At 44.3% G+C, this 15,480-nt stretch overlaps 1 protein-coding gene across 5 annotated transcripts in view; it reads left to right on the forward strand.

Annotated features, from left to right (window-relative positions):
• Positions 1–6,833, forward strand: part of FGF12 (fibroblast growth factor 12) — a 646,321-nt gene extending 639,488 nt beyond the window's left edge. For 3 of the 5 annotated variants that reach the window (XM_069212769.1, XM_069212771.1, XM_069212772.1), the window contains exon 5: positions 6,456–6,827. In XM_069212769.1, coding sequence (XP_069068870.1) covers positions 6,456–6,571 — 116 coding nt within the window. In that variant the 3' untranslated portion in view covers positions 6,572–6,827. Of the gene's footprint in view, positions 1–6,455 lie in introns of all 5 variants that reach the window. The other 2 variants (XM_069212770.1, XM_069212767.1) reach the window with 1 other exon arrangement.
• The last annotated feature ends 8,647 nt before the right edge of the window (positions 6,834–15,480 follow it).

A 15,480-nucleotide genomic window follows, 5' to 3' on the forward strand; every position in this document is an offset into this window, starting at 1 on the left:
GCTGAGCGGTCCTTCACCATCTCCTGCTGAACTGACACTTTGAGAGCTATGCGTGGGATCAAGGAGGACTTGAGGCCTCATTTACAAGCCCCTTGCACCACTGATGCATCATGTTTTTTTTTACACAGCTGTGGTGCTAGCAGTGCACTACACTGCTCCATATTTACAAACTGACGCATTGGGCCCACTGCGCCAGTTTGTAAAGCCTTGCGTCACATTATACCTGCACCAGGTATAATGTATGCAAAGTAGGTGTTCCCAGGAAAAAAGCCACATGTAACTGATGTAGAGAAATGTACAACTTTGAACTGCATCACTCTACGACTTCACTGCGTCAAACTTTTACCACCTGCTCAGATCAGGCATAAAATTGATGCAGGACTTTTTCCAATGGGACTATCTTTGCATTGTTGGGGTTTTGTCAGTTTAACAACGCAACTCCAGCAATGCATCACTTTAGCACCAACAGATGCATCAGAATTTCTGATGCATCTATAAAAATGTGCACCATGGAGCTCTGTTTTGTAATTACAGTGCATCCATGGCATCATTAGAGGATGTGCGCCTGGCGCAAGATCCTGACGCATTGATGACAATGCACCAGTTTCATGTAAATGAGACCCTCTATGCCATGGGGAAAAAACCTTTGAGAGCCATGCATGGGGTCGAGGAGGAGTCTATACTACGACAATAAACCTTTGGGAGCCATGTACTGCATCAAGGAGGAGTCTACGCCATGGGGATAAATCTTTGAGAGCCATGCACGGGATCAAGGAGGAGTCTATGTCCTGTGAATAACCCTTTGAGAGTCATGTGAGGCATCGAGGAGGAGTCTATGCCATGGAGATAAACCTTTGAGACTCATGCAAGGGATCGAGGAGGAGTCTATGTCATGGAGATAAACGTGCATGATTGTGGAGGACCAGCACAGTGATGGATGAATAAGAGGGCAGACAACCTTCTTCTGAACCCTTTTCCACTAGATCACTCCCCTCTTCCTTCAGAGCACCACCACAGAACACAAGGGTAGGGCAAGAGCACAGAAAAAAGCAGAGTGGCAGTCCATATAGCAGGGCCACCTCAAAGATCTCATGCATGCGGTGGTTCCCATGAGCAGTGATCTATCCCTGCATTTCTGTGTACAACAAAGATTACCAGTGTCTGCACATCACTTGGAGTGCCATGTAGCCCTGGAAATTCAGATCCTCCCCTTTCTGAGGAGAAACATAACACAATACCCAGTGATTCTAGAAAACACAAAAGAATGATCCATAACCCGAGATAGGAGAGTGATGAAAGGGGACCTATACCTTCAGAATGTTTCTGATCAGTCCTATAATTGTAGATAATGCCTGCTAAGAAAGCATTCTGAATAGCTAATAATGATAAAAATGACGTTGGATTATTCTCCTAAACACTAGTGTTGTTAAATGTCCTTAAAGGAGGGAAATGACTGACCATCTCTTTTGTGTCGCCTCTGCCAGGATCAGCCTACACAACTGAAATCCATTTCCTATGTAGATAGTGGCTGCGGATGAAAATGAGAAATGCTTGGCTCTTTTCAGAAGATAAGACTGCATTTCACTGCCATATCTTTGAAACAGTTCATGACTTATAGTCGGCTGTCTCAGAGCAGCAACTTTGGATATTAAAAGATTTGAGAGATAGATTGTCCTCCCTGGTTTTAGCGCGCAGCATATCAGGAGCATAAACAATTTCCCTCTCTCCACTTATAGCTTATAGTCCTTGAGCAACTTTCAAGATATTTATGCCCGTATTTATACTTTTTTTAGCGCCGCATTTGCGCCGCTTTTTGACGCAAAACGGCGCCAACCTACAAAATACAATGGCATTTTGCAAGTTTGCGCCGTTTTTGCGTCGAAAAACGACGCAAATGCGGCGCAAAAAAAGTATGAATACGGGCCTTATTGTCACAACATGTAGCCAAAACTAAAAATTATAAATGTAGACTGAATATTCATCTTCCACCTTTGTACATTTATTCACAGCTGACAAGCACCAGAGGTGTAGCGTTGTGTCTTAATTCATTCAACAAGGAGTAGGTACAGGACCTGCACATGGAGACCATTGCTGATGAGTAGCTCATCTCTTTCAACTATCAGCACACGTTCCTGTGTCACCTGCAGGGCGGATGGATATTAGACGGATATCGTGTTGGTGCTTTTTGTTGGTCCCTGGTGTTCGGTCATTTGATAAAGTGGTGGGTTGCAAATAAAGGAATTAAAAAGTTTCTTTGATGTTTCTAATTTCAGAAAGAACCTTCTCCTCTCACGACTAGGTGCAGTCAGTAAACCAGATGTTGCAGTGATTAACGTCACAGCTTTTGGGACAAGGAGAAGGGCTCTGCATCAGAACAGCAGACAAGGTTGAGATCCATCTCTAAACATGGGTAACCCAAGGATGGTTAGGTTAGTGAACTAGCACCCTCAAATTTATATCACCTCCAATCAGATCCTATCCAGGCAAATTGGCCAGTGCTTCATCAGACCAACCTTGGACGCAAGCAGTTTACCCTTACACTCTGATGAAACTGTTAACTTGGAAAGGGAATTGAGTGATGCTTGGGGCTACTTTCATGAAATGAACATCATCTCACCAATATTATAAGTTTTAGTCTGTCACCTATATCTGGGGTGATCTTCACTAGCGGTATATGGAAAGAAAGGCCAGAGGGCTGCCTCAACGACGTTGCTATTTCGAAGCAGCCTCTGTTTTAGTAGAGTGTTGAGTGAGGATGATTGGAGCATCACATGGTGCGGGCCGCTCATTAATTTGTTTCACAAGTCTATGCAGGTGGTTTCTCCCTGCTGTGTGCCACACCAGTGCCTTTCAATGGGTTTTATGTGTGCTGCAACATGATGAATTGTCCGTTTAACAGTGAAAGCCAGATGGTTGCTCATCCACACTGGCCATCAGGACTGAAGGCACATGGTGCCACTAGCTCACTGGTTGCATACAATCGCCAAGATTAGAGCACAGGAAATGACTATTTCTGCATGGATTATATGCCCCGACATGGCCAACTTAATGTGGTCAGGCCTTCTTACGCTGTGTAATAGCGCACTAGTATGGCACGGGTGGGTCGACCAAAGGGCAGGATGCTGGTACCCCAGCACAGGCGCACATCTTCTTCCTAGCTGAAGAACACAGGAGTCAGCCAGTTCAAGTACAGTCACATGAGACTGATGGGAACTCTGTGTGTGCCCATGTGTGTGTGTAAAAGCTGTGAACATGGGCCCCTATGAGTACATGTAGTTCTGTGTATAATATTATATATATGGCTAGCTAGAAGCATAGTACAATAGGCAATGTGGGAACAGGCATCACAATGGATGCTTTACTGCGGACACGTAACATGCTCTGCAATGTGTGGTTCATTGGTCTGAAGCACACCACAGATGACATGAAAATATGTGCTTTGCTGGAACAATGCAGAAACGGCCATATCTGTATTCTGGGGAGTAGTTCTGCTGCGTGAGTGGGAAAACCGTAGCTAATGCACAACTGATTGGAAGAATGGTGGGGTGTATCTCATTTTAGATTCTTTGAAACTGGTTTTATCACATTTGAGAGATAAAAAAATGACATTTTGCCCCATTGGTCAGACTGTATCAAAGACACATAGGCCCTCATTTTGACATCGGCGGTAAAAACCGCCTACCGCCGCTGCTACCATCCGTCCACCATAATATAACCACAGATGGATTTCTTCCACAAGAAGGGTGGAAATCTTGCTGTGGCCATACTGGCGGATGGTGGTAAGCAGCAACACGCCAGTAGACCTTCGCCAGCCGTATTATGAAAAATAATACGCCCTGGCGGTGTTCTGCTGGTGGGCGCTGCTGGTGGTAGCAGCGCCCCATCCCGTCTCCTGCTGGAAGAACCCCTGGATCCAGTTAAGCCGGGTCTCCGATAGGGTAGGGGGGTGGAGGGTGTTGTGTGTGCGTGAGGGTGTGTGCTTGTATGTGTGAGTGTGTGCGTGAATGCGGGTGTGTGTTTAGCATTGATTGTGTGCGTGAATGTATGGCAGTGTGAGTGCGTGTAGGTATGGAAATAGGAATGCATGTCTGCGTGCATGTTTTAAAGTGTGTGCAGATGTGTGTGCAAATGGAAGAATACATGTGTGTATGTATGTGTGAATGAGTGTGTGAGCGTGTGTGTGTTTATGTGTGTGATTGGGGAGGTGTGAATGCAGGGGGGAGTTGGAGAGCGTCTGGAGAGGTGGGGGTGTGGGAGGTTTCTGGAGAGGTTGGCGGGGTGGGGGCCTCCTATCAGTCACATGCAAGGAATTCCCTGTCACTGATAGGGCCTACCGCCATGGTTTTCGTGGCATTATGAATGCCATGAAAACCAGGGCAGTAAGTAGGGTCATAATCCAGCCGGAGGCACAATGGTGACCCCCGGGCTGGAGATGGTTATCTCCAGCTTGGCGGCTGCTACCGCCTTGGTGGTCAGAGTGGTGCATTGGCGGGTTGGCTTCAGCCAACCCGCCAATGTCATAATGTGGCGGTAAGTACCACCAGCCTGTGGGCGGTACTACCGCAACATTAACGCCGACGCTGGGGTCAGAATGACCCCGATAATGTTGTCCAAAACTGATGTTTATATCAACCCCATATGGGGATCCATGTATTTGTTGGTAGATGGAACTTATGTCGCATAGCAAATAAAAGAGTTTGAATATTTAATGAGCTCACCTTCGGAGTGGCCTTCTTAATCTATGACATTTTGGTAATATTGTAATATAAAATAATCTTTGAACAAAACTACTGAAGTACTAGAATGCACCAACAGGCCACATATTTAAAACACCTGGAGATGGTCAGACTGAGCATTTAGTCACTGGGTGCAAAATGGATGGAGCTAAAAAATACCAAGCAACAGCTTTGAATATCCAGGGTACCTTAGATGGATTATGGTCCCAGGCCGCATCATCACTAGGTGTATATTGGATTATGTCTCAGCCTTGAGTACAACATTCTAATACTGCACAAGTGCATCCCTCCCAGTAGTCAAACAACAAAAACTTTAACACCAAAATAATAGATAAAAAGAAGGGTTTTTTCACTAAAGGAACTAAAACTGAAAACTAAGGCCAATGTGAATGGGCTTTTGGCACAGGGCAGTGCAGCAACCCACCCTCCTGTGTTACTCTGCATCAAAGGGTAAGAGCAGGAACATGCAGTATCTACGGCATACAGCGCATTCCTGTCCTTTCTCGTGCGCTGGCACCATTTCGGCAGCCCAGCGACAACCATGGAGCAAGGGTGCCTGCTTAGCATGCAGGATTGTTGTTGTACAGAAAGGTACACCTCCTGCACAAAATCAGTCTTTAGAGGCATATTCCTCTATCAATGTGTGCTGCAGAATGCAGCGCACATAGAAAGAGTAAATAACAAGGAGAAATACAGATATTTCTCCTCATTGCACCTCTCCTGGGGAGGCGTGGGTTTGGTGCATCCCCAGGTTTACAAGTCTAAATCTGGGGAGGCGCCAAAAATCCATGGGTGTTGTGTGGGAACACCCACCGCAACGCCCATGGAATGCCCCCGGCACAGAGTAAGGCAACACAGTGACTTGCACTGCTTCACTTTACTCCATATCTGTGAGGCCATTCAAAGCCATGCACAGTGGCCTCATTGATATGGTTGAAAGGTTTGCACCTCCTTTGCATAACAAAAAGTGATGCAACAGAAGCGCGAGTGGTTCATAAATATGCCCCTGAATTTTTTCATCTTGGGCCTCCACATTATGAAATAGTTTGTCTGAAGATTTATGTTGTGCTTACCTCAAATCCATGTGGAGTCCTGGTCCCAGACCTGGTGAAGTTTATATAAGTGTCTTTGGTACAGAATTTAACGTTCAGTCTATTGCTGCTTGTTAGGAATGCCAGTCACCTTAAGTGACCTTGGGTGGGACAACCCGGTGGGTGAGGGTGATTTGGCCATTCCATTATCCAACGACCTTTATTCTATTGTTTACTTTAGTTGTTTGAACTCAAGGATGTTGGTTGATTCCCTATAACATGATATGTAATCTACAGATCTCTAGAGTGAAATCTAGAAAAATTTAAAAAATGCTTCAGAAAGGTCTGTCCCAAAAATGTAGTGCACTTGTAACTTGTTTTTATTGCTTGAGTTGGAGCTATACCATGATGTTAGTTATTATAGATCTGAAGACCAGTTCAGTTTAGTTCAAAGATCTTTATTTGTTTTTAAAAATAAAATCATAAAAGATACAAATCTGACACAACACAATAACTTATCTTAAAAAATAGTATCCACGGAGGCAGATAAATAAGATGATCTATTGGTCAATGTAGACAAAAAATAAATCATCTATGGAACTGCTGAAATTGGTTTAGTCGATCTGTGTAATTTGCTTTGTTTTCCATCACAGAGTCCTATGGCTAATTTATCTAATTTCTCTTACAGTGTGCATGTACAGAGAACCGTCGCTGCATGAACTAGGGGAAAAGCAACAGCGTTCGAGAAAAAGTTCAGGGACACCGACCATGAACGGGGCCAAAGTGAACCAGGAGTCCACATAGCCGAAGCCGGCCTCGTCTCGCAACCTCTTCCGCGATGAAAAACTGCCACGGCGGGATCTTAAGATTCTGAACTCAAAACCTCTTTCTAATAGGACATGGAGACTGAACCCAAATCATGCCTGTTGCGATGTTTAAAAAAATAATGAAGACAAATACTCTAAATATGGACTCCATTAGCATTTTATGCAAGCTGTTTGCTCTTGTGATCAAAACAATTCTCATATCTGCATCAAAATAATAAAGATGTTACATTTAAAAACGCTTTGAAGGACTGAACTCTAAATAATATCCATAAATAGTTATAGTTTTACTTTTATGATTTTCTTAATCTTATCTAACTGCATTTTGATTTTTTCAGATAAAAAACGTAGTTTACAAGGCCACATATGCAATTAATTTGTTTATATTAAGGCATGGAGAGGCAGTGGTTATTGCGTTTCAGGGGTAGCTTTAGACAGAAAATGATATTCTGAAAAAAAGTATCAATGCCCTTCAATGTGCTTCAATGACCAAGTAATTCAATGTGTTAAGATAATGGCTTTGAGTTGAATTATTTTAAAGCATCTCTCCAACACATCCATCTTCTATACTGCAGGCTTCAAAGAGAAGAGTTTATTGTTTCCATCACTCTGTCTCACAGATGGACCAGAGCCTTCCTCTAGGTCAAGCCAGCAGCAGCCCCCTCCTCCCTCAGCATTTCTCAGAATTGTACAAATGATGCAGAGCTGTAGCTCAGGTTTCTCAGAAAATGTTCATATTATTTCAAGATTATCAAATACTATTTCAGGAGTTATTATGAATATTAAGTTAAAGAATGTACTAAATCAGGAGTGAAGGACTGCACAATGTATGCAATAAACGCATACATAAATAACTATTCACCATCATTTGGGTTCTTAGGGCCAGATTTCTATGGATATCCCATTGGTCGAACTATAAATTGCATTATATCCTATGGGAGTTAGATTCAGGGGGATGGGATACTATTGTGATGGAGCAACTCATCTGCCAACGTCTAAAACAGGCCCTTAGTCCTGTGGTACCACCGGTGAGGCTGGATGCACACAAACGATGAAAGAACTTCTATAAATTCTACCATATACAATCAGCATCTCAGCATCTTGTGGTTTAAATTTTCAGTGAAGAAAAATCATCAGTGTTGTGAGATTCTAAGCAAGAGGAGTTTCACCCAGGCCTTTCCCAAGCCGAGGGCATTACATAGTAGGATGGGGTGTCCATTGCCTGTGGACTGGTTCTTCGGATTGGACAGCTATAGGTGCCCTGCTAGATTTAAATGGCATCAGGTGCCTAATTAGTACAAAAATGTATTAATTTTGGCAGGGTCATAATATCTCAGTGTAGGCACATGTAAAGTAATTCTTTCTAGGAGTTGTGGAACTCATTGAAACAACCGGAAACCCAATTGTCACTACCCCCTCCCATCATACTAACAACTGAACATGAATACATAAAATACTGAGTAACAAGGAAGTGACCCCCGCTCACCCGTTACACATGTAAAGCTCTGAACTAAAGCTGTGCAAAAAACCTGCAACTCATGTCCTCGTGTATTACAGCCCTTAAATATTTAGGTACCACAAGGAAATTCATACACTTGCCAAAGTCAAATATTTGTGCATTGACATTTGGTAAATTCCAAAGCCTGTGACACTTGTGTCAAATTCTGGTGCAATGTGAGTGCAACGCAGGATGCAGAACTCGCTGAATCCCCACATGTCTGTTGTGATTGGAAATGTAACAGGTATCCCTTGTTTAAATTGAATATTTGACAGGGAGATGCTGCTATATTTATCCCGGGGTAAATATATAGCATTTATCATACATAAATTGTATGTCTTTAATGTATTTCTTCCAACACCATAATAGAGGATAAAGTCATACTTTTATACAGAGTGTAACTCTCATGGTGCCACGAGGTTGTGACGCCAAATTATGTTTATCATAAACAACAGGGTCTTAAACCAATGTGTCTTGTAGCTTAACGCAGCCATATGAACAATAATTATTTGACAGTCCACTCTGCAAGCTAGAATACACCCTTTTAATTAAATGCAATACTCCAATGTGCAGATAGTTAATTATCAGTCTGCATCTCCTTCGCGGAGAAAGTAGAGAATCTTTGGCTAAGATTCCAAGTGGCTTTTTGATTAAACAAAACCCTTTTGTTTGAAAAAAATATGCACAATTTATAGATGTCCAGAATATAATACAGAATTATATAACGTTTGTCTGAGTGTTTATGCAGCGTCAACCCATGTAGGGCCCGGTTTTATCTGATGGGCTGCAGGTATCAAATGGGCATTGACAAGATCCTGCTATACTTTGTAAGCAGGAATCTGCTTGTATTCAGCTCGAGGGGCTGCTTTTCAGCAAAACAATAAAGATTTCGCACACAAGTAGAGCCGAAGAACATCTGACCATCAAAGCTGAAAGGAGGTCTCTGCACCTAAAGTGTTGGGGCGTTTGTAAATAAGGGTGCTGGCTAATGGAGGTAACGTACAACTCAGAGCTGCGCAACGTCATCAATGGAATACCGAAACAAGATATTAGTTTAGAAGTTTATATGGCCAATTATCCTTTTCCATGGGGCATAAAACACTTATCTGTGCAAGTTTAAAAGTAAATCGCCCCTCGATCGCCTGCTGTTGTTATCATTTGCGAGTGACGTGCTCAGTTGCAATAAAACAGCATCTTAGGACAAAGGCCCCCCATGTCAGAACATGGCTGTGCTGATGGTGGGATGTCGCTCCGGGGTGTGACATGTGTGTGACATGTGTGTGACATGGTGCCAGGCACAGGTTTGATCACCTGACACTAGACAGAAAATAATCTCCCCTGAGGTCTTGGTTTAATATTTGTTTTGCATTGTGATCCCGGCACCCCCTTAGGATCCCGGTGGGGAAGGGAAGCTATTTGCTCGAACACCCCAAATTCTGCTGAAGCAGAGGTAAGGATTAGAATGAGAGCTGGGCGGATCGTGCGGAGTTTCACTCCGAGGAATTCCGCAAAGTTACGTGGAAACTCTGTGAGTCTCTGCAGAGTTCCTCGAGTAACGGAAAGCGCCACATTGTGCTGCTCGTCATGATTTTTAGCGCCTGGAGCTCGTAGAGCGCTGGCACCACACTGTGTACCCGAGGTCTCTGCTTCTTTGTGCCACTGGTGTAGATTTTCTCCTCGAGCGGCAACTTTTTCAGCACGAACAGTCGCGACCTGCCACGACAGCCGCATTGACAAATCTTGCTGGGAGGCATTTTGCGTCCAAAAATCACACTAGGGAATAAAAATTCTCGCTTGCCCTCACCAAATTAATGCTGGCAGAGTTTTGCTGGAGCACAGAAGTCACTAAACTCTGTGAACTTTTAATGTTCCCCTAAATAAATCAAGGTCCCCTGGCTTGCAGCTAATAAAAACATCACACCTCTTCTGAACTAAGAGCTTGCTGGAGTGTACAGAAAATGTCCAAAAAGTTCTTTACCCCTGCAAGAAAGGCGTAGAGGGCCAGAGACAGCTCCTTGCTGCAGATATAAGTGAATGTGCCCCAGTCCTAGAAGCCTTTCCGTTTGACCCCGCCAGCCCCTGCCTGAAGCAGTGTCGAGGAATCAGCTCAAAACCCATGTGCTATTTGAACTTCAGCAAATGCTGCTTTGTTTCTGAGTAGTACCAGTGTGCAGCGCAAGGCTGCTTAAAATGGGCTCTGCATCAACAGAACCTACATGACCAGGCTTCAAACAGACGCCGCAGACAAACACACAAAGGAGCGGGATTCAAATTTGATAAAGTTGTGCTTATTTTGTGTGTCCGAGGTGTATCTTTTCGTTTTACAGATGCAGCGTTTCCACAAAAATCAATAGGGCATATTTATCCTTGTTTTGAGCCAAATTTGTGTCATTTTCTTTATGCAAATTCGGTGCAAAACAAACTCCATATTTATAATTTGGCGCTGGACCCGCCTATCGCCAAATTTATGGAGTTAAAGTCATTTTTTGGACGCCGAAACCTACTTTGCGTGAATGAGATGCAAAGTAGGCATTCCTGTACAAATAATGACTCTATGGCCTTAGCGCTATATTTATCCCCACGTGCTAAAATCATGCATGGGGGAGGAGGGGTCAAGTAATGGTGCAAAGCTTGCTGAGCACCATTGTTTAATGCTTGGGTCAGGGCAGGCGTTAGGGGATGTGTGGGCCTTTTACAATGGTGGAACACCATGGAACAAGCCCACAGGTGCCCTCCCCAGGCCCCAGGGACACCTCGACCCACAACTGAGGGACAGCAGAGGATGGGGACCCACATCCCAGGTAAGTATAGGTATGTACAGGTAAGTATTTCTTTTGAAGTGCCATTGGGGTCCCTGAAATGGTCCCCCTACATGACACTGAGTGCAGTGCCCATGGCCTTTGGGGTGGTGGGCATGACTCGTCTTTTCTAGGACAGGAGTCGTGGTATGGATGGTTTTGCATCAGAAAATGACTCTAGGCAGGTTACAGTAATTTTTTTCTCTAACCTGCCTAACGTCATTTTTTGGTGCAAAACCCGCTTCTTCCATACCGCCAGCCCCACCCGGCTAACGTAATTTCTTTTTACACCAGCCTACCCTTTGCTCCGGCTTGCACCATTCCATAAATATGGTGCACGGCTGGTGCACAGCAATGGTGCAAGCCTGTGCTAAACTTATTGATGCAAAACTGAGTTGGTGTAGTTTTGCACCAAAAAGTATAAATCAGGGCCATACTGTGGTACAATGCATGCATTGCGTCACTTTGTAAATCTGGTGTTGCAATTTTGGCCTCGTTGGGCCACATTAATGTAAACAAATGTACGCTAGTGTGGCTCAAGGAGGCGCTAGGCCCTCTTAAATCAGGGCCTAACTATACGTTTTTAATAAATTTCAACTTTTAATACGAATGATAATTGTTTTTAGACAAACAATCCCACTTTTTTATACCACCAAAAATCCTAATTATTATAAACTCATGGTGTTTAGTGATGACTAAATCTATTTCAAATACGGAATAACATTTGAAACAATATTGTATTTTTGGACATTAAAAAAAACAAAAATAACAATAAAAATGTTTCTGGCATGTAAAAGTAAATTTGACCACATAAATGCATTTCGAACCTCCTTCAAAAAAACGTGCACAGCTTTATTGCATGCAGAGAACCCCTCAAATGACGTTTCGACAAATTGCAGAACTTGTTGGCTGTACAACACTAGGCTTTAACTGATACATTTTTTGTTTCGTTTCACCCTCACCTGATCCATTTCACTAACGTGGCGATCCTTAGAATGAAGGACGCCTCCTAAGACGCTCACATTACTGTATCTTGTGTACTTTGTTTCAGCTTTTAGAAACAATGTTTTAGATTGCATAAGGTGGTTCCTCAATGCATCTTTAAATCTCAGAATTTAAACATAATTTACAAATACTAGCTCTTGTTGTAAATGTCCCCTTAAAAATAAAAGCTTGCAGGCACATATTTTCTCTGGCATTCTGTGAGATGTACACATACAAAAATGGCATTGTAATCTGGGTGTGCCACTATTTTACACAGTCCCCTGTGGCTGAATTAAGGAAAGCGCGGTTCGAAAAATGAGGGGTTTGTGGCAGTGCTGCTAAAATCAGCCATCAGTGTGCTTAGAAGGACTGTCAGTCCTTCCATGAGCCAAGACATGTTCTACCATAGCATTAGACAATGCGGACACCAGTGTATGAACTGTAACGGAGGTGACATAGCGCGCACCTTGTCTGGCTTTAGAGCACTGAAGTCCAGTCATCGGATCCGTACGGGTCACCAGGACACTTCCAAGGACTCAGGCCCATATTTATACTTTGTTTGCGCCATCAGGCACAAGCACAACAGTGCACAAGGGGCTACAAAGTGGCACAATGTCACCATTGTGCCACTTTGTAAATATGGCAGGGGAAAAAGGCCACTTAGTGTCAGAAAAATGACATTAAGGCGTCACGAAAGGGGCACTAGGGGCTTTTAAATCTGCTCCTTGTCGGTGATTCAAACAATGACCGCTTTGGGTAGGTGGGTGGTGGAAATGTCAAGATCGCTGGGCTACCACCTGTTTCACTCTCTCCTACCCTTCCTCGCGAAGCCAAACCTTTGGTTTCTGGGCTTCCCACCTTTGGTCTAATTTTAATTTGTCCTGGCCATCTGTTCATTGCCAGGATAAATTCAGGATTAGCTCGGTACCCAGAATGAAGCTTGAGATCCCAAGAGAGTTTGGGGTAATCCATGGTACTGTTACTTCACAAATTCTGAATTCTGCTGAGCAGCATTTCCTAGCCCAGCTTCTGAGCAGCTCTGCAGGGTGGGGGTTGCTGACCCACTAGCAGTCCTGCGTTGTATCCTTCTGTGGGTTTTACAGCAGCATTCTAGAGGTCGCACTCAAGATCACATTGGATCTTTCTTTTTTCGCTATCCTTTTGTCCTTTTGATTCTGTTTTTATTCGAAATTTATTTATTTCCTTTTTTATTTTGTGGTTATCTTTAGCATTGTATCATGCTGTACTTGCACAATTACGTATATTATTTTCAGATATTTTTTCATTGATTTACACACCACTCAGTTGCCCTTGCGGCCTACAGAAAATCAGCCCCCTCAATGAATACAAATTATTTGTAATATTTCAGAGTTTTTCAGTATTAGATCCTCCTGACTTACTCTGACATATCCACTTCTATCCCTTCGAGGCGCTGTGCTAAACAGATGTTATAACTAGCCAACTTATGGTGCTTAATTCACCAACATTCTCGCTGTTTGTGTTTTCAGGGGCGGCTCCTCCATGACGGCGGAGGAGCGTTCCGCTTCCCCCGCCAGCAGCAGAAGCTGCAAACCTTTCACTAAGAAGGAGTAATAAACTAGGGCCATATTTATGTATTACCGCCGGCTAGCGCCATACCAAGATGCCGTCAGGGCGGCATATTCATGGTATGAGGCTAGCCGGAGGGAAGGCCTGGCTAGCGTCATAGAAAAGGATGCTAGCCGGGTGTGGGAGGCCTAGGGGGAAAAGGCGGGTTAGCGTCAGAGGGTGACGATAGTACGGGCAGAGGCAACAAAAATGCCTCTGCCCAGAGTAACGTCATTTTCTGATGTTAGAACCCCAAGGACATGACCCCTGTATCAGTTAAGACGGTAGTCATGCCCCCCAGCCCAATGGCCATGCCCAGAGAACCTATGTCCCCTGGCATGGCCATAGGGACTAGAGCCAGGTAGAGGGGCCTAAGTTAGGCCCCTCTATGGCACTTCGGAAAAAAAAAGAAATACTTAACCATACCTACCTCTACAAACCTGGGATGGGGTCCCCCACCCTTAGGTGTCTTCCTGAATTGGATGATGGTGGGTGAGGGTGTCCCGGGGACAAGGGCGGGCACCTGTGGGCTCTTTGCATGGTCTCTGACCATCGAAAAAAGCCCACAGGTCCCCTAACGCCTGCCCTGACCCAGGTGTTAAATAATGGCACTAAGCAAGCTTAGCTCCATTATTTAAGGCCCCCATCCCCCCATGCTTGATATTAGCACGGGGGATAAATATGGCGCTAAGGCCTTGTCGTCATTTTCTGCACAGGAACGCCTACCTTGCATCTCATTGACGCAAGGCAGGTTTCCACGTCCAGAAAATGATGTAAACTCCATAACTTTGGAGCTAGACGTGTCTAGCGCCAAAGTATAAATATGGAGTTAGGTTTGTGCTGAATTAGCGTTAAAAATAATGGCGCTAAGCAGTGCAAACAGAGTATAAATATGCCCCTTGGTTCATTATGCCTTTGTGGTGAAAGGAGTGGGGCATTGGGGATGACAGACACGGAGTGTGTTTGGCTGGTCGTCTTGGGCCGGCCAGACAAACATGCGCAGCAGGTTCTCTCCAGCCCGGCACCGTGTTGCCGGGCTGGAGAGAGCAGGCACAGGCTCCCAGACCACTCCCAGCCAATCCTGACGCTGCCCTAAACAGGAGTGAGCCATATCTACAAGATACAGTGCATTCCTGTTCTTGTTCCCTGCGCTGGCACACAAATTGCTGCCACGTGCCAACACAGAAACCCTTGCACCATGGTGCAAGGGTTTGTGCATTGCAGGCATGATTATTTTTGTGCAGGAAGGGAGAGGAAGGGATACCTTCCTGCACAAAAACAATCACAAGAGACGTTTTCCTCTTTTTATGAGTGCTGCAGGATGCAGCACATATAGAAAGAGGAAAAAACATGGAGAAATAAATATATTTTGCCCCACTGATCCACCCTTACGCCACCCCTGGTAATCTTGTAAATCTGGGAATGTGTAATAATCCATGGGTGTTGCGAGGGACACCCATGAAACGCCTCCCTGACGCAAAGTAGTATGGCGCAGCGACTTGCGGTGCATTGCTCTACTCCAAGTCTTTGAGGCCATAAAAAGACACGCAAAGTGGCTTTGCGTGGCCTTGTAGAAATGGGCCCGTAACTTGCACCATTGATGCATCAAAAAAGTGACTCACCGGCGGCGTAAGCCGCTTATAAAAATGGCAGAGAGTGAGAAGAGTACTCTGGGTAATCCTTCTAGTACAAACTTCAGTACCAAGACAATACCTACAATTAAACCACGGAAAAGGTCTAATTGCGCCACAATTACAGGTCTTATACCAGGGACCGTGATGCCATATTTTGTTGACTCTGTGTCAGGTTTACTTTGGCGCAGGTTATCACTCAAAACCTAGGCCCATATTTATACTTTTTGAATCAAAAGTGGCGCAAGCTTGCAAAATACAATTGTATTTTGTACGTTTGCGCAGTTTTGGCATCAAAAAGCGGCGCAAATGCGGCACTAAAAAAGTATAAATATGGGCCCAAGTCTCAATATTTCAGTAGAGTACACATTGTCAGCACACATTGCCTCAA

The sequence above is a fragment of the Pleurodeles waltl genome, chromosome 11 (assembly GCF_031143425.1).
Source record: "Pleurodeles waltl isolate 20211129_DDA chromosome 11, aPleWal1.hap1.20221129, whole genome shotgun sequence".
Lineage (NCBI taxonomy): Eukaryota > Metazoa > Chordata > Amphibia > Caudata > Salamandridae > Pleurodeles > Pleurodeles waltl.